Here is a 20,373-nt window from a genome sequence, read left to right on the forward strand (position 1 = left end):
AAGCTGAATAAAGTGGTTCAGTACCATGACTTACTGTTTGCTCTAAAGATATTAACTAATCTCTGTGACCTTACTGCAGCTGCTTCTTCATCTTCTTTTTAAATAGACTGTTTGGATTGCATAAGAAAGTCATCAATATGGTACACAATTTACTATCCAGTCACGACTCAGACCCACGGTACTCTGACCCCCAGATAAAGGCTCGGGTGGCTATGTTGTATCTACCTCTGATTGGCATTATCATGGAAACTGTTCCTCAGCTGTATGATTTTACAGGTACTTAGTATATTTAAGACAAACTAAAGGCAAATCTCAGTGTTTAAAAGTATTAGAAAATATCTCAAAGGTGATCTTATTTTAGGAAAAGAAATATAAGGAAACTTACACTGACATAGGTACACTGTAAATACATAACATATTTCTGAAAAACTTTTGACTGTGTGAGAAAATTCACTGCAAGGTTTCTGTAAACTTTTCTTATGACAAATTTTTAAATAATGATTTTATAGCATTTCTATACCTACCTATTAGGAAATAGGGTTTTTTTGTGTGAGTATATACTGTTCATCTGAAAAAAACAATATGAGAAAACTTGCTAGATGTCCACCACCCTCAGTCTCAATTTTATTCATATACATAAAATTGAAGTTAATATTCACCTGAATAACAACAGTGATGTTTATTGCTAATACTGGGTTAATAAGTTGAAGTTTTGTTACTTTTTAAAAACTGGAACCCACAAAGTTTTATTCCTCTTGCTTTCCATTTTTAGAATTTACTTAAATTCCTTCATTTGCCTTAGAGAAAACACTGTAGGTTGCATTTGAACTAGCAATTAACCTGATAAAGTACTTCCAGTTCAACTAAAAAAATTTTACTGGTATCTAATATGTATTATCAGTAGGTGCTGGTGATATAAAGATAGCAACTCTTTCCCTTTGAGAGACTAATAGTAGAGTAGTTTTCCCAGTATTTTGATCACTAAAGCAGGTTTCCTTATCTGAAGGCAGAAATTTATATTATTATATCTTCTTTTACTAGCAAGTTAAAGTTCTCTACAAAACTATAAATATTACTACAGGAATGAGTTAATGTTTAGAATATTTAAATTATTTTTTTAAAAGAAGTAAATATAATGATAAGCAGTATATGTTAATAGGTTTTTCTTTAAAGAGTAAAGGAGAATAAGAAAGGGAATTGCTTGCTCAATAGCTATTAATTAAGCTAAACAGAAGTTTTCTTTATTTATTTTTGGGTGATTTTTTTCCAGAAACTCACAATCAACGAGGAAGACCAATCTGTATAGCCACCGATGATTATGAGAGTGAGAGCGGAAGCATGATAAGCCAGACAGTTGCCATGGCAATTGCAGGAACATCAGTTCCTCAGCTAACAAGGCCCGGCAGTTTCCTCCTCACATCAACGGTAAAAACAACCCTCCTACAGAAGTTTTATCTGGAAAGACAGATATTTCCAAGGATATACCCTTTAATAACAGATTATTGTACTAGCTGATGCAGAAGTACTCTGAGTTTTATTTATTTTGTGGAAACATTAAGGTTTTGAGAATATTGCCCATCTTGTACTAAGTTGTTTTTAAAATTAATTACCTCAAGCTTTATGGTATAAAGCTCTATATTCTGTCATTTAGAGTTTTGAAGGTTGCCTTACTTATAGCCTATTTTCTTCATTTTTAAAATCCATTTTATTCTTTGTCAGCCCTAAGAAATAGTCTCAGTTATTTAGCAGTTGAGAATATTTATTTTTAATCTGTGAAGATTTATACTTTTTCATATTTAAATAAATTGATATTCATTCAGCCCTGTAATTTTTCCCTCTTAAAGAGGGAAGAACAGGGAGGCAGGGAGTAAACAAACTTAATAAAACAAGATCAACTTCTAAAAGTTTTAGATGACTTCTTTCAGAAAACTGCAATTGTATTTATGGAAGCTAGCTTACTAGACAACTTTTTTAAAAGTTTTATTGAGATAATTTACATGTCAAAATATTCACCCATTTTAAATGTACAATTTCATGGTTTTTAGTATCTTTACAGAGTTATGCAGCCATCACCACAATCTAATTTTAGAACATTTCCATCACCCCAAAAAGAACCCTGAAGCCTATAAGCAGTCACCCTCTATTTCCACACAGCACCAACCCTAGGCAGCAACTAACCTACTTTCTGTCTGTATAGATTTGCCTGTTCTGGACATTTTATATAAATGGAATTATAGACTGTGATCTTTTATGTCTGGCTTCTTTCACTAAGCATAATGTTTTTGAGGTTCATTCATGTTGTGACATGTATCAATACTTCTTTTTTTAATGCCAAATAGTATTCCTAAATATTGATAGACCAGATTTTTATCCATTTATGAGTTGATGAACAGTTGAATCATTTCCACTTTTTGGCTGTTAGGAATAATGCTGCTATGAACATTTGTGTACATGTCTTTGTGTCCAGATATGTTTTCATTCCTTTTGGGTAGATACCTAGGAATGGATTTGCTGGGTTATATTGTATCTCTATCTTTAACATTTTGAGAAACTTCTAAACTTTTTCAAAGTGGCTGCTCCATTTTAAATTCTCACCAGCAATGAATAAACGTTCCTGTTTCTCTAAATCCTCATTGACACTATTATCTCTTTTTTATTATATATACTTCATACCTTAGTGTGTATGAAGTGGTATCTCATTGTCATTTTGATTTGCATTTCCCTAAAGTCTACTGATACTGAGAGTATCTTTTCATTTGCTTATTGGCACATCTTTTTGTATATCTTATTTAGAGAAAAAGTCCATTCAAATCCTTTAATGTTTTAAAATTGTGTTATTCATCTTCTTGTTATTAAGTTGAAAGAGTTTTTTTATATATTCTGGATATAAATTCCTTATCAGATATGTGATTTGCAGATATTTTCTCCTGTGGATTATCTTTTCCCTTTTTATTTCCTTAAATATTTATTTATTTATTTATTTGTCTGTGTTGGGTCTTAGTTACAGCATACGGGATCTTTCATTGCGGCACATGGGCTTACAGAGCGCGTGGGCTCTGTAGTTGTGGTGCATGGGTTCCAGAGCACGTGGGGTCTGTAGTTGTGGCGCACGGGCTTAGTTGCCCCGCAACACGTGGGATCTTAGTTCCCCGACCAGGGATCAAACCCGTGTCCGCCTGCATTGGAGGGCAGATTCTTAACCACTGGACCACCAGGGAAGTCCCTCTTTTCACTTTCTTGATGCTGTCATTTGAAGTGCGAAAGTTTTTAATTTTGATGAATTCCAGTTTTTCAGTGTTTTCTTTTACTTGCTTTTGCTATTGTAGATACAAAATAATATATAAAGTACGTGTATAGTTAAAATGTAATAATAGAAGAAACAGCAGTGTACCTATCACTCAGCTTCAGAAACAGAACATTGCAATTTCCTTGGAAGTTCCCAGTTTGCCATCAGTTCAATCCCTTTCTCCCCTCAAAATGACCACTATTCTCAGTTTTGTTGACCTTGTTTTTCATTTTTTAAAACCTTGCTTATGTGAAATATACCACAAATGAAAAAGTACATGAAACATAAATGTAAATGTTTACAAAAGATTTTAAAATGAATATCTTTGTAACCACAATTCAGGACAAAATATAGAACATTGACCACCTTCCAGAAATCCTTGGCCTGCTGTTTTCCACCACAGCTATCCACCAAGCCACCCACTATCCTAACTAATGAAGTAATTGCATAATTTTGTTAATAGTTTCACCATCTAAGTTTGCATCCCTAAATACTATAGTTTAGTTTTACATTATGTCTTTAATATTCCTCCAGGTTGTAAAATATAGCTGTAATTCACTGATTTTTCATTTTGGCATGATATTCCATTGTCTGACTATAGATCAATTTATTTACCCATTCTATTGATAGATGCATAAATGGTTTCTGATCTTTGGTTACAAATAACAGTCTTATAGATTCTTCTGTATGTTTCCTGTCTGCATGTACACACTTTTATTTAGGGTATTTCTTAGGAGTGGAATTCGCTGGGTCATATATGTGGTCTTCTATACTAGATATGCCATGATGTTTTCCAAAAGGTTTGTCTTAATTTTTATTTGCACCTGCTATATGAGAGTTTCTGTTCCTTCATATGTTCGTGCATCTGCACTTAGCATATTCAAACATTTAATTTTTTGTCAATTTGGTAATATATCATTATATCTCATTTTAGCATTCATTTTCCTGATGTCTTATGAGGGTGTGCACTTTTTCATATAAATGGCTATTTGGATTTTTTCTTTTGAAGTATCTAGAGGTTTTTTGCCCATTTTCCATTGGATCTTCTGCCTTTGCTTGTAATTTATAGTAGTTTATATGTCTGGATCAAGCCCCACTGTCAATTATAAATGGTTCAAAGATTTCTTTCTTTTTTTGTGGCTTGCTTTTTCATACACTTAATTGTGAATTTGGTGATAAGTGTCGTATTTTAAAGTAAGATTGTATTGAATCTATGGATCAGTTTTTGGGAAAATTAATATTTTTACATGCTTGAATCCCCAAATCCTTGAATATGTTAGATCTCCCCACTATTTAGGCTTTCCTTATTGTCTACACATACATAAACTTTTATAGCTTTCAACAGAGGCCCAGAACATCCTTTGTAGGTGTATAGTTGGTCATTGATACTTTAAAAATATTTTAGTAATATTATAAAATTATATAATATGATAATGTATACTGCACATAAATTTTGTATATATAACATTATATTCTTATAGTCTCATAAATGTCATCGTTTTCAAAAATTGTTTTCTAATTGTTGATTGCTATTTTTTTTTTTTTGGCCATGCCACGCGGCTTCTGGGATCTCAGTTCCCTGACCAGGGATTGAACCTGGGCCACGGCAGTGAAAGTGCCAAATCCTATTAGACTACCAGGGAACTCCCTAATTGTTGATTCCTTTTATGTGGGCATAGAATTGATTTTGAACAATGTTTATTTCCAGCAGAATGACTAAACTAATAACAGAGGTATAGATTTTTTTTTTCTATATACACAATCATATCATCTGGCAGTTTCATTTCTTCATTTCTTTTTTTTTTCCGTAACTTATTTACTGGCTAGAAACTTGAGTACAATGTTAAATACAAGTAGTGATAGTTGGCATCATTAAAGGGGAACCTTGCAACATTTCATTCATTTTTATTTTTTTACATTTTTATTGGAGAATAATTGCTTTACAATGGTGTGTTAGTTTCTGCTTTATAACAGAGTGAATCAGTTATACATATACATATGTTCCCATACCTCTTCCATCTTGCGTCTCCCTCCCTCCCACCCTCCCTATCCCACCCCTCCAGGTGGTCACAAAGCACGGAGCTGATCTCCCTCTGCTATGCAGCTGCTTCCCACTAGCTATCTATTTTACATTTGTTACTGTATATATGTCCATGCCACTCTCTGGCTTTGTCACAGCTTACCCTTCCCCCTCCCCATATCCTCAAGTCCATTCTCTAGTAGGTCTGTGTCTTTATTCCTGTCTTACCCCTAGGTTCTTCATGACATTTTAATTTTTTTCTTATTCCATATATATGTGTTAGCATATGGTATTTGTCTTTCTCTTTCTGAGTTCACTCTGTATGACAGACTCTAGGTCCATCCACCTCACTACAAATAACTCAATTTCGTTTCTTTTTATGGCTGAGTAATATTCCATTGTATATATTGCCACATCTTCTTTATCCATTCATCCGATGATGGACACTTAGGTTGTTTCCATCTCCGGGCTATTGTAAATAGAGCTGCAGTGAACATTTTGGTACATGACTCTTTTTGAATTATGGTTTTCTCAAGATATATGCCCAGTAGTGGGATTGCTGGGTCATATGGTAGTTCTATTTGCAGTTTTTTAAGGAACCTCCATACCGTTCTTCATAGTGGCTGAACCAATTCACATTCCCACCAGCAGTGCAAGAGTGTTCCCTTTTCTCCACACCCTCTCCAGCATTTATTGTTTCTAGATTTTTTGATGATGGCCATTCTGACTGGTGTGAGATGATATCTCATTGTAGTTTTGATTTGCATTTCTCTAATGATTAATGATGTTGAGCACTCTTTCATGTGTTTGTTGGCAGTCTGTATATCTTCTTTGGAGAAATGTCTATTTAGGTCTTCTGCCCATTTTTGGATTGGGTTGCTTGTTTTTTTGTTATTGAGCTGCATGAGCTGCTTATAAATTTTGGAGATGAATCCTTTGTCAGTTGCTTCATTTGCAAATATTTTCTCCCATTCTGAGAGTTGTCTTTTGGTCTTGTTTATGGTTTCCTTTGTGGTGCAAAAGTTTTGAAGTTTCATTAAGTCCCATTTGTTTCTGTTTTTATTTCCATTTCTCTAGGAGGTGGGTCAGAAAGGATCTTGTAGTGATTTATGTCATAAAGTGTTCTGCCTATGTTTTCCTCTAAGAGTTTGATAGTTTCTGGCCTTACATTTAGGTCTTTAATCCATTTTGAGCTTTTTTTTTGTGTATGGTGTTAGGGAGTGATTTAACCTCATACTTTTACATGTACCTATCCAGTTTTCCCAGCACCACTTATTGAACAGGCTGTCCTTTCTCCACTGTACATTCCTGCCCCCTTTATTAAAGATAAGGTGACCATATGTGTGTGGGTTTATCTCTGGGCTTTCTATCCTGCTCCATTGATCTTTCTGTTTTTGTGCCAGTACCATACTGTCTTGATTACTGTAGCTTTGTAGTATAGTCTGAAGTCAGGAAGCCTGATTCCTCCAGTTCCGTTTTTCTTTCTCAAGATTGCTGTGGCTATTTGGGGTCTTTTATATTTCCATACAAATTGTGAAATTTTTTGTTTTAGTTCTGTGAAAAATGCCAGTGGTAGTTTGATAGGGATTGCATTGAATCTGTAGATTGCTTTGGGTAGTAGAGTCATTTTCACAATGTTGATTCTTCCAATCCAAGAACATGGTATATCTCTCCATCTCTTTGTATCATCTTTAATTTCTTTCATCAGTGTCTTATAATTTTCTGCATACAGGTCTTTTGTCTCCTTAGGTAGGTTTATTCCTAGTTATTTTATTCTTTTTGTTGCAATGGTAAATGGGAGTGTTTTCTTGATTTCACTTTCAGATTTTTCATCCTTAGTGTATAGGAATGCCAGAGATTTCTGTGCATTAATTTTGTATCCTGCTACTTTACCAAATTCATTGATTAGCTCTAGTGGTTTTCTGGTAGCATCTTTAGGATTCTCTATGTATAGTATCATGTCATCTGCAAACAGTGACAGCTTTACTTCTAGTTTTCCGATTTGGATTCCTTTTATTTCCTTTTCTTTTCTGATTGCTGTGGCTACAACTTCCAAAACTATGTTGAATAAGAGTGGTGAGAGTGGGCAACCTTGTCTTGTTCCTAATCGTAGTGGAAATGCTTTCAGTTTTTCACCATTGAGGATGATGTTGGCTGTGGGTTTGTCATATATAGCCTTTTTATGTTGAGGAAAGTTCCCTCTATGCCTACTTTCTGCAGGGTTTTTATCATAAATTGGTGTTGAATTTTGTCGAAAGTTTTCTCTCCATCTATTGAGGTGACCATATGGTTTTTCTCCTTCAATTTGTTAATATGGTGTATCACGTTGATTGATTTGCATGTATTGAAGAATCCTTGCATTCCTGGAATAAACTCCACTTGATCATGGTGTATGATCCTCTTAATGTGCTGTTGGATTCTGATTGCTAGTATTTTGTTGAGGATTTTTGCATCTATGTTCATCAGTGATATTGGCCTGTAGTTTTCTGTCTTTGTGACATCCTTGTCTGGTTTGGTGTCAGGGTGATGGTGGCCTCGTAGAATGAGTTTGGGAGTGTTCCTTCGTCTGCTATATTTTGGAAGAGTTTGAGAAGGATAGGTGTTAGCTCTTCTCTAAATGTTTGATAGAATTCGCCTGTGAAGCCATCTGGTCCTGGGCTTTTGCTTGTTGGAAGATTTTTAATCACAGTTTCAATTTCAGTGCTTGTGATTGGTCTGTTCATATTTTCTATTTCTTCCTGATTCAGTCTTGGCTGGTTGTGCATTTCTAGGAATTTGTCCATTTCTTCCAGGTTGTCCATTTTATTGGCATAGAGTTGCTTGTAGTAATCTCTCATGATCTTTTGTATTTCTGCAGAGTCAGTTGTTACTTCTCCTTTTTCATTTCTAATTCTATTGATTTGAGTCTTCTCCCTTTTTTTCTTGATGAGTCTGGCTAATGGTTTATCAATTTTGTTTATGTTCTCAAAGAACCAGCTTTTAGTTTTATTGATCTTTGGTATTGTTTCCTTCATTTCTTTTTCATTTATTTCTGATCTGATTTTTATGATTTCTTTCCTTCTGCTAACTTTGGGGTTTTTTTGTTCTTTCTCTAATTGCTTTCGGTGCAAGGTTAGGTTTTTTATTCGAGATGTTTCTTAAGATAGGATTGTATTGCTATAAACTTCCCTCTTAGAACTGCTTTTGCTGCATCACATAGGTTTTGGGTCGTCGTGTCTCCATTGTCATTTGTTTCTAGGTATTTTTTGATTTTCTCTTTGATTTCTTCAGTGATCACTTTGTTATTAAGTAGTGTATTGTTTAGCCTCCATGTGTTTGTATATTTTACAGATCTTTTCCTGTAATTGAAATCTAGTCTCATAGCGTTGTGGTCAGAAAAGATACTTGATACAATTTCAATTTTCTTAAATTTACCAAGGCTTGATTTGTACCCAAGATATGATGTATCCTGGAGAATGTTCCATGAGCACTTGAGAAAAATGTGTATTCTGTTGTTTTTAGATGGAATGTCCTATAAATATCAATTAAGTCCATCTTGTTTAATGTATCATTTAAAGCTTGTGTTCCCTTATTTATTTTCATTTTGGATGATCTGTCCATGGGTGAAAGTGGGGTGTTAAAGTCCCCTACTATGAATGTGTTACTGTCGATTTCCCCTTTTATGGCTGTTAGCATTTGCCTTATGTGTTGAGGTGTTCCTATGTTGGGTGCATAAGTATTTACAATTGTTATATCTTCTTCTTGGATCGATCCCTTGATCATTATGTAGTGTCTTTCTTTGTCTCTTCTAATAGTCTTTATTTTAAAGTCTATTTCGTCTGATATGAGAATTGCTACTCCAGCTTTCTTTTGGTTTCCATTTGCATGGAATATCTTTTTCTGTCCCCTACTTTCAGGCTGTATGTGTCTCTAGGTCTGAAGTGGGTCTCTTGTAGACAGCATATATATGGGTCTTGTTTTTGTATCCATTCAGCCAATCTGTGTCTTTTGGTGGGAGCATTTAATCCATTTACATTTAAGGTAATTATTGATATGTATGTTCCTATTCCCATTTTCTTAATTGTTTTGGGTTCCATATTGTAGGTCTTTTCCTTCTCTTGTGTTTCTTGCCTAGAGAAGTTCCTTTAGCATTTGTTGTAAAGCTGGTTTGGTGGTGCTGAACTCTCTCAGCTTTAGCTTGTCTGTAAAGGTTTTAATTGCTCCATGAAATCTGAATGAGATCCTTGCTGGGTAATCTTGGTTGTAGGTTTTTCTCCTTCATCACTTTAAATATGTCCTGCCAGTCCCTTCTGGCTTGCAGAGTTTCTGCTGAAAGGTAAGCTGTTAACCTGATGGGGATTCCCTTGTGTGTTATTTGTGTTTTTCCCTTGCTGCTTTTAACATGTTTTCTTTGTATTCTGTTTTTGACAGTTTGATTACTATGTGTCTTGGCGTGTTTCTCCTTGGATTTATCCTGTATGGGACTCTCTGTGCTTCCTGGACTTGATTAACTATTTCCTTTCCCATATTAGGGAAGTTTTCAACTATAATCTCTTCAAATATTTTCTCAGTCCCTTTCTTTTTCTCTTCTTCTTCTGGAACCCCTATAATTCGAATGTTGGTGTTTTTAATGTTGTCCCAGAGATATCTGAGACTGTCCTCAGTTCTTTTCATTCTATTTTCTTTATTCTGCTCTGCAGTAGTTATTTCCACTATTTTATCTTCCAGGTCACTTATCCGTTCTTCTGCCTCAGTTATTCTGCTATTGATCCCTTCTAGAGTATTTTTAATTACATTTATTGTGTTGTTCATCGTTACTTGTTTCATCTTTAGTTCTTCTTAGGTGCTTGTTAAATGTTTCTTGCATTTTCTCTATTTCCAAGATTTTGGATCATCTTTACTATCCTTATTCTGAATTCTTTTTCAGGTAGTCTGCCTATTTCCTCTTCATTTGTTAGGTCTGGTGTGTTTTATCTTGCTCCTTCATCTGCTGTGTTTTTTTCTGTCTTCTCATTTTGCTTATCTTACTGTGTTTGGGGTTTCCTTTTTGCAGGCCGCAGGTTCGTAGTTCCCGTTGTTTTTGGTGTCTGTCCCCAGTGGCTAAAGTTGGTTCAGTGGGTTGTGTAGGCTTCCTGGTGGAGGGGACTAGTGCGTGTTTTCTGATGGATGAGGCTGTATCTTGTCTTTTTGGTTGGCAGGTCCACGTCTGGTGGTGTGTTTTGGGGTGTCTGTGGACTTCTTATGATTTTAGGCAGCCTCTCTGCTAATGGGTGGGGTTGTGTTCCTGTCTTGCTAGTTGTTTGGCATAGGGTTTCTAGCACTGTAGCTTGTTGGTCGTTGAGTAAAGCTGGGTGTTGGTGTTGAGATGGAGATCTCTAGGAGATTTTCGCCGTTTGATATTACATGGAGCTGGGAGGTCTCTTGTGGACCAGTGTCCTGAAGTTGGCTCTCCCACGTCAGAGGCACAGCACTGACTCCTGGCTACAGCACCAGGAGCCTTTCATCCACATGGCTCAGAATAAAAGGAAGAAAAAGTAGAAAGAAAGAGAGAAAGAGAGAAAGAGAAAGAAAGAAAGAAAGAAAGGAATAAAAGAAAGAAAGAAAGAAAGAAAGAAAAGGGAGGGAGGGAGGGAGGCGGGAAGGAAGGAAGGACGGAAGGAAGGAAAGTAATAAAGAAAGAAGATAAAATAAAATAAAGTTATTAAAATAAAAAATAAGTATTAAGAAAAAAAAATTTTTTAAAGAAAAAAAGGAAAAAAGAAAAACGGACAGATAGAACCTTAGGACAAATGGTGGAAGCAAAGCTATACAGACAAAATCTTACACAGAAGCATACACATACACACTCACAAAAAGAGGAAAAAAATAAATCTTTCTCTCAAAGTCCAGCTCCTCAATTTGGGATGATTCGTTGTCTATTCATGTATTCCACAGATGCAGGGTACATCAAGTTGATTGTGGAGATTTAATCCACTGCTTCTGAGGCTGCTGGGAGAGATTTCCCTTTCTCTTCTTTATTCTCACAGCTCCCTGGTCACAGCTTTGGATTTGGCCCCACCTCTGCGTGTAGGTCGCGGGAGGGCGTCTGTTCTTCGCTCAGACAGGACAGGGTTAAAGGAGCAGCTGGTTCGGGGGCTCTGGCTCACTCAGGCCGGGGGAGGGAGGTGTACAGAGTGCGGGACGAGCCTGCGGTGGCAGAGGCCGGCGTGACATTGCACCAGCCTGTGGAGCGCTGTGCGTTCTCCTGGGAAAGTTGTCCCAGGATCACGGGACTCTGGCAGTGGCGGGCTGCACAGGCTCCCGGGAGGGGAGGTGTGGATAGTGACCTGTGCTCTCACACAGGCTTCTTGGTGGTAGCAGCAGCAGCCTTAGTGTCTCATGCCCGTCTCTGCAGTCCGCACTGTTAGCCATGGCTCGTGGCCATCTCTGGAGCTCCTTTAAGCAGCACTCTTAATCCCCTCTCCTCGCGCACCAGGAAACAAAGAGGGAAAAAAAAGTCTTTTGCCTCTTCTGCAGGTCCAGACTTTTTCCGGGGACTCCCTCCCGGCTAGCCGTGGTGTACTAACCCCCTGCAGGCTGTGTTCACACCGCCAACCCCAGTCCTCTCCCTGCGCTCTGACTGAAGCCTGAGCCTCAGCTCCCAGCCCCGCCTGCCCCGGCTGGTGAGCAGACAAGCCTCTCGGGCTAGTGAGTGCTGGTCGGCACCAATCCTCTGTGTGGGAATCTCACCGCTTTGCCCTCCGCACCCCTGTTGCTGTGCTCCCCTCCGTGGCACCGAAGTTTACCCCCGTCACCACCCGCAGTCTCCGCCCACAAAGGGGCTTCCTAGTGAGTGGAAACCTTTCCTCCTTCACAGCTCCCTCCCACTGGTACAGGTCCCGTCCCTATTCTTTTGTCTCTGTTTATTCGTTTTTCTTTTGCCCTACCCAGGTATGTGGGGACTTTCTTACCTTTTGGGAGGTCTGAGGTCTTCTGCCAGCGTTCAGTAGGTGTTCTGTAGGAGTTGTTCCACATGTAGATGTATTTCTGGTATATCTGTGGGGAGGAAGGTGATCTCCACATCTTACTCTTCCACCATCTTCCCCTCGTCCCATTTCATTCTTAAACATAGGTGCTAAAGATTTTGGTTTTGGGGTTTGGTTTTTTTTTTTAAGATACCCTCTGTTTTATTATGGAAGTTCCCTTCTGTTCCTAGTTTGCTAAGAGTTTTATTTTTGTAATTATGAATAGTTGTTGAATTTTATCATGCTTTTTTGCACCATTGAGACTGTCATTTTATTTTGCTTTTAATCTTTTACTGTGACCCCTTTCAGTTGGTTTTCTAATGTTAAATCTACCTTGAATTCCTGAATTAAACCCAGCTTTTTCATGATTGTATATTAATAGATTTGGTTTGCTGTATTTTGTTTAAGATTGTGTAAACATGTTAGTAAGATCTTTTTCTTTCTCATAATGTTCTATTCAGATTTTGGAATCAGGGGTAGTTTAGCCAATTAAAATGAGCTAGGGAATTTCCCCTTTTATTCTGTTCCCTGAAAGTACTTGTTTAAAATTGAAATTATTTCTTCCTAGAATATTTGGAGAATTTGTGAGTGAAGCCATCTATACCTGCAGTTTTCTTTTTTGAAAGTTTTCAAATTACCTGTATAATTTCTTTAATGATTGTAAGACTGTTCAAGTTTTCTATTTCTTTTTACACTGGTTTTTATAAATTTTATTCTAGCAGAAATTTATTCAAATTTCTTGGCATACAGAGTTGTTTCAAATATCTTCTATGATCTTTTTAATGTCTATAACATCTATAGTAGAAATAAACATTTTTATTTCTGAGACTGGCTTTTTATATCTTTTGTCTTAAATCAGTCTCAACAGAAATTTGTATATTCCTTTAGTTTGTGTAAAGAACCAATTTGGGGTCAATGTTGATCCTCACTTTTGAATGTTTATCTTTATTATTTACTGTCTTCTACTTTCTTTTGGTTTATATTGATGTTCTTTTTTCTGATTTCTTGAGATGGATGCTTAACTCACTAATTTTCATCCTTTCTCTCTGATACATATTTTAATCATAAACATTTTCCTTTAATTATTGTTTTAGTTACATACCACAGTGTGTAGGTAACATTTTCATTTGTCATCAAAATATATCTTAAGTTCACTGTGATTTCTTTTTAGACTTTTGGGTTATTAAATTGTTTTTGTTTGAGAATTTCCAGTCATACGAAAATTTCTAGTAATCCTTTTGCTTCTGATTTTGGCCTAATTGAATGATCAGAGAACTTACTCTACATAATTAGTTATATTTGTGGGAGTTGGTTTTATGGTCTAGTACGTGGTCCGTTTTTGCAAATATCTCACATATTTGAAAAGAATGCATATTCTTCATTTGTTCTATATTTATCCATTATATGCATTACATCAAATTTGTTAATCCTATTGTTTAAATCTTCTTTCTCTTTACTGAATTCTGTTCACTTTTTCTAATATCCCACTACAACTGTGGTGGTGTAATTTCTTCTTGTCATTCTGTCAGATTTTGTTTTATTTCCTTTGAGGCCTTATTATGAAATATCTAATTTAAAATTATTATATTTTTGATGAATTGTACCTTTTGTCAACATGAACTGTAATGCTTATTTTTTATTTGCCTTAAAGTCAATTTTGTATAATACTGGTGTAGCTATGCTAGGTTTCTTTTGCTTAGCGTGTATGTGTGTATATGTGTGTGTGTATGGCATGAGTTTTTCCATCCTTTTACTTTCATTGTTTTTTCTCATGTTTTAAATGTGTCTTTTATAAACAGCATATGGTTAGAGTTTGTCTTATATTTGTAAAATCTGGTCTATTCATCTTTGTCTTTCACTAGAGTTTTAAAACCCATTTACATTTAGTATAATTAAATTAATGTACTTAACATTTTAATTTTACTTCATGTTTTCCCACCCCTATTATGTATTTCTTTTTGTCTCATTTATTATCTTCTTTTGGATCATTTTTTTCTCATTGTATTTTTTCCTCATTCCACTTTTTCCTCTCTACTAGGTTGGAAGTCATACATTCTGTTTCTCTTCTTTTTGTGATTGTATTACAGATAAGAATATGCTTTCTTAAATTTCAATCTAATATTAATCATTACCTTTACTTTCACATTGGTTAATAGAAGGATCTTAAAACAGGTTGACTTCATTTACCTTTCTTTCTACTTAAATGCTATCTTTAGTTTTATGTATCATTAAACCTCACATCATCATTATTATTCTTTTATGGCTATATAGAATCAATTATTTAGATTTGCCCATGTGTTCACCACTTTATTTGCTCTTGATTCTTTCTCAAATTTGTGACTTCTATGAGATGTTTTTCTACTCTGAAATAAATCCTTTAGAATTTTCTATTCTGTGGTGATGAACTCTCTGTTTCTTTGAAAAATGTCTTTATTTGACCTTCATTAGGATTCCTTTTTAAGAAGTAGCATCTGAGTTTCCTCTTTTATTTCAGCCTGCTGAGGACATTGTTCCCATTGTCTTCTCATTTCCATTGCTGCTTTTGAGAAGCCAGCTGTGGCGAACTGTTACTTCTTTGAAAATAACTTGTCTTTTTTTCTGTCGTTTCTTTGATTGTCTCCTTAAAATTGGCTTTCTGTGGTTTCAATTGTTGAGACTAATTTTGAATTTCTTTATGTTTATTCTGCTTGGTAGCTTTTTTGGACTTCTTAAATTTATGATTCAGCATCTTTCTTCAGTTCTATGAAATTCTCAGCTGTTATGTGTCCAAATATGTCCTCTTCTCCATTCTGTCTCTCCTCTTTCGTATTCCAGTTAAACTTATGTTAGTCCTTTTTATTGTATCGTCTTTGTCTCTACTCTTCTGTGTATTCCATCTTTTTGTTAACCTGTGCTTCATGCTAGAACTTTTCTTTTGATCTATCTTTCAGTCTACTAATTCTCTCCTTAACTATACCTGATATTACATTACACCAACCTACTGAGTTCTTAATTTGGTTATTGGGTAAATTTTTTTCAGTTTTCTAAATTCTGTTGTTTCTGCTGTTTCTTTTCAATAAAACATTTCTCTTTATATTTTCAAGTTTCCAGTCATGATTTTTAATCTTATTTTTTGGGCAAGGGTGCATAGAATGTGTGGTTGTTTTATAGTCTCTGATAATTTCAATACCTTAAGTCTTAATGTACCTTTTTCTGTTATCTGTTTTGTCAGTTCTCACTCATGATGTATTGCTTCTTTGTGTGCCTAGTTTGTGACTGTGTACTGGACTTTGTATTTGCAGTATTACTTGTATGTATAATAAGAGTCCTGGGGTTGTGGTTTCTTCCTTCACAGAAGATTCATTGATGGGTAATACCAAACCAGAATTATCTTTTTTTTTTTTTTAATGCTTTGAGAGAATGGAGAAAACAGCCCCTCAATTTTTTGTAGGGCTTAATTCTCTCATAGAAACTTGATTGAGAAAGACTGTTCTGGATACAAATCTCAGGTTGTTTTTTTTGTTTGTTTGTTTTTTTTACATTCTAACATAGTGATTTTTTTTTAAACATCTTTATTGGAGTGTAATTGCTTTACAATGGTCTGTTAGCTTGTGCTTTATAACAAAATGAATCAGCTATACATATATCCCCATATCTCCTCCCTCTTGTGTCTCCCTCCCACCCTCCCTATCCCACCCCTCTAGGTGGTCACAAAGTGCTGAGCTGATCTCCCTGTGCTATGCGGCAGCTTCCCACTAGCTATCGGTTTTACATTTGGTAGTGTATATATGTTGGTTTTATATGCAACAAATTTCTACTAATTTATGATGTGCTTTTTCTATGTATCTATTTATTTATTAATTGAATGAACAAACATTCTCAATTTCAGTGTAAGCAAATATGATCATCTTTTTGTGGTTTATGGTTTACGCTTTTTATGTATTATTTAAGAAATTCTGTCCTACTCCCAAGATTATAAATATGTTCTTTTATATTTCCTTTTAACATTTAAGTTCTTTCTTGGTCTGGAATTTATTTTTTGTACAATAGTGCAAGGTAGGAGTCTACTTTTTTTTCCCCTAGGGAAGTCGTTTATCTCACACCATTTATTGAATAATTCATCCTTCCACCACTGATTCATAGTGCCAGCTCTGTTATATGTCACAATTTCATATATGCATAGGAGTTTTTTGTGTGCTTCCTGTTATTTCATTAGACTATTTGTCTATCCATATGCCAATATCAAGCTGTCTTAATTATTCTAACTATTTAGTAAATGTTGCTATGTGGTAGAGCAAATTTGTCCCCCATCCTGCCTGGTTCTTCCTCAAGAGTGCCTTGGCTATTTTTGGCCCTTTGCTTTTCCCCATTAAATTTAAAATTAGTTTGTCAACTTCCAGGAAAAACCTGGCTGGTATTTTGATTGGAATTGCATTGATCCTATAGAACAATTTGGAGGAAACCTGACATCTTTGCATTACTGAGTCTTTTTCATGTTTGTCCAACTTTCTTCAGACTGTGTCACTGTGTTATTGGCAGTTTATGTGGGGGTATAGGAAATGTTAGTGTGTACCTGTTTGTCGAATTCGGTATAATTTTAAAATTTTGTTTTAAAAAATCAGTCATTGAGAATTTAGTCAATATATTTTTGCATACCTGAAAGTTCTGCTGTAGAAAGTGCTTACTTTTAAAATAAAGAAGCATTTTCCTTATGAGAGAGACTGTGGATTTGGGGGTGGGAGTCAAAGCTATTTGTGTCCAGGTCAGGTGCAGTATAGCATAGTGGTTAAGTGAGTTTATGTACGTGAATTTATTTACATGTGCGTGCATCCATTAAAGGCAGTAAACATAGTGGATACGAGCTTGGTTTCTGGAGCCACACGTTCTGCATCTGAATCCCAGTTCCACCATTTATTGCAAAATACTTTCACAAAATATTGATACTTAACTACTACTTGTCTCAGTTTTCTTGTCTGTAGAATGGAGTAAGTAATAATACTTATATCTTTAGATGGTTTCAAGGGAAACCATTGTGCATGATAGAGGGGAGATTAGGGTAGTAGTTGAGGTCATGGCTTTCCTTTGTAATTCCTCTCAACATCCTATCCACTGCTTTCTTATTATAATTTAGTATATTTATTAACCAAATATTAGAATGTAGTATAATGGTGAAGAGTATAAGCTTAGGCGTCTGGTTAACCTGGACTACAATTGTGGCTTTACTTTTTCTTAGAATGTGGTTGAGGGCAAATTGCTTAATCTCTAGCCTTTAGTTTCCTTACCTGTAAACTAGAAATAACAATAGTTAATACCATCTCATAAAACTGTTGAGAGTTGGGCTTCCCTGATGGCGCAGTGGTTGAGAGTCCGCCTGCCGATGCAGGGGACACGGGTTCGTGCCCCGGTTCGGGAAGATCCCACAGGCCGCGGAGCGGCTGGGCCCGTGAGCCATGGCCGCTGAGCCTGCGCGTCCGGAACCTGTGCTCCACAACGGGAGAGGCCACAACAGTGAGAGGCCCACGTACCGCAAAAAAAAAAAAAAAACTGTTGAGAGTTAAATAAGAAAAAGCAATTAGAATAGTGTCTAGCACATTTCAAATTTTGTTATGTTTTGCCATCATCATTGTTTGCCATCATCATCATTATTATTGTCATCCTGCATTCTTGTCTGTAAAATTGAGATGATACAACCTGCTTAGTAATGTTGTTGGAGGACTAAATGAAATAATATATGCAAAGAGCTCAGTATGATGACTGGAAGAGAGTAAATAGTCAATAAATGGTACTGTAAACAAGTTCTTAGTTTTTGTTTGTATTTCACATACTGTATACTAATACAAATCTAAGTTTGGGAATATTATCTTAAATTTATATGCTCTAAGTAAAACTACTTTTTACTTATATGTGGTCTAAGACTTTTTCATTTTGTTAGTGGCCCTTGATAGGAAATAGTGATTCTCTAAACCTGATAAACATTTTGTTATCACATAATACTCTTAAAATAGTCTTATATAGAGTCATTTTTTTTCCTTTATTTATATCGTGTCTGATAGTCTTTGGTAGATATCTTAGTTTTTAATAATAGGACCTTTTAGTTTTTCCCTTTATGTTTTCTGTTAACGTTTATAGTCTGCTGGAAGCCCTGTCATAGATTAAAGCAATCTTCTATTGCTAGGAAAGGTTCATTAAATGTCAGGACCTTAAGTTTAAGGTTCTATATGAGTTACACAAGTATTGTCTAAACCAAATGGTTCTTTTGAAATATTTGATTTTAAAGTAATTATTGTTGTATTGCTTTTAGAAGAAAACAACTGACAACTGAAAAAAAGAAATGGTCTTTGATCATTTTGTGTCTCATTCTACTGCTTTTTATTTTCAGAGTGGCAGACAACACACTACCTTTTCAGCAGAATCAAGTCGGAGTCTTTTGATCTGTCTGCTTTGGGTTCTCAAGAATGCAGATGAGACGGTTTTACAAAAGTGGTTTACAGATCTCTCAGTCCTGCAGCTCAACCGGCTATTAGATCTGCTTTATCTTTGTGTATCTTGCTTTGAGTACAAAGTAAGTGATCATTGTGCCATTGCAAAGATGAACAAGAGGGGAAACATAATGTGGAAAAGAAGAAGAAAATTTCTTCAATGTGTCTTCTTTTCTAATGTTTAAATTTTAGGGAAAGAAAGTGTTTGAAAGAATGAATAGTTTGACCTTTAAGAAATCAAAGGACATGAGAGCAAAGCTTGAGGAAGCTATTCTTGGAAGCATAGGTGCTAGGCAAGAAATGGTGCGCCGAAGCCGAGGACAGCTTGGTATGTACACAATATCTTCTCCTCTGGTGAGAATTTTTTTCAGTTTCCTTGAACACTATTACAGTGATCATTTTTGCAGGTCTTCAGTGACAATTCTACACTTTTAAGATAGTGTTTTAAATGTAACTGTGAATTAACTTGAATAGCCATTTCTTTGCACGTTAGAATTCCTATTTAAGTAGGGTGAGCATACTTACAGTTTGCTCTGGATAATCTCAGTTTGTTTCTCTTGCCCTTGTGTGATTATTAATAGCATCTCTTATTTTTAAAAATAGATTTTTTAAGAGCAGTTTTAGGTTCATAGCAAAATTGAGCTGAAGATACAGGTATTTCCCATATATCCTCTGTCCCCACACACATGCATGGCCTCCCTCGTTATCAACCTCCCCTACCAGAGTGGTACACTTGTTACAACTGATGAACCTACACTGACGCTCATTATCATACAGAGTCTATAGTTTACATTATGGTTCTCTTGGTCATCCATTCTATGTAGCATCACTTTTTACTCTTAAAAGTTTCCTAGTTTTGCAATGATTTAATATACCCTGTATATAAGGCAAAGATATTGCCCATTAAACTCAAATATCAGCAAGAAAAGACAATTTAGTAGCATTTGAAACCTGTTTCTAATCCCTGGTCTGCTACCCAATAGCCGTATAACTTTGGCCAAGTCACTTAATCTCCCCACTTTCCCTTTCCTCATCCACTTGTGATTGTTTTGAGATTTTAAAAGGTAGTGTTGATCTTATCATCTTTGTAGTGACCATGTGTGTGTAAACATTTCGCAAATTCTAAAGTAATATTGTTGCTGAGAGCTCCTTAAGGTCAGGGACATGGCTTAGTCATCTGTGTACATGACATTTGCTACCAGCTCGATATATATTTGTTGACTTAAAATGTGAATGTACATTTACATGAATATTTTTTAATTATTGTTTTTGATAGGCCATTTAACTTAATGATTGTTTTTTTAAGTAAACTTAAATATCTTTTATATGCTATGTGTGTTTGGAATTTAATAATGAATAAGACAAAGTCTTTGCCTTTGGAATTAATAGAGCACTGTTTTTTCACTTCAGTTATATACAGTTTACAATGTACCTATTGATTTTCTTTTAACTCTTTTAGTATGTACAACAACCCTCTATAAAGTATGGAAATTAACTTTCTAGGTCATTTAATTATTACCAAAGCCTAATGAATAATTATCCTCATCTTTAAGATAAAATAAAACTCACAGAGGTAAATAACTTGCCTAAGATTATAAACTGATAGAACCAAGATCTTTTGACTGC

The 20,373-nt window shown here is 35.5% G+C and overlaps 1 protein-coding gene across 8 annotated transcripts in view; it reads left to right on the plus strand.

Annotated features, from left to right (window-relative positions):
- The window catches only part of DOCK7 (dedicator of cytokinesis 7), a 208,158-nt gene that overhangs the window by 145,492 nt on the left and 42,293 nt on the right, over nt 1-20,373 (plus strand). For 7 of the 8 annotated variants that reach the window (XR_004477924.2, XR_007473713.1, XM_049702624.1 and 4 more), the window contains 4 exons: nt 107-276; nt 1,271-1,425; nt 18,648-18,830; nt 18,940-19,075. Coding sequence is in view for 5 of the 8 variants with exons in the window: in XM_049702624.1 (XP_049558581.1) it covers nt 107-276; nt 1,271-1,425; nt 18,648-18,830; nt 18,940-19,075 (644 nt within the window). In the remaining 3 variants the exon portion in view is untranslated. Of the gene's footprint in view, nt 1-106; nt 277-1,270; nt 1,426-18,647; nt 18,831-18,939; nt 19,102-20,373 lie in introns of all 8 variants that reach the window. The other variant, XR_004477925.2, reaches the window with a different exon arrangement.

This window comes from Orcinus orca, chromosome 1 (assembly GCF_937001465.1).
Source record: "Orcinus orca chromosome 1, mOrcOrc1.1, whole genome shotgun sequence".
In the NCBI taxonomy this organism is placed as follows: Eukaryota; Metazoa; Chordata; class Mammalia; order Artiodactyla; family Delphinidae; genus Orcinus; species Orcinus orca.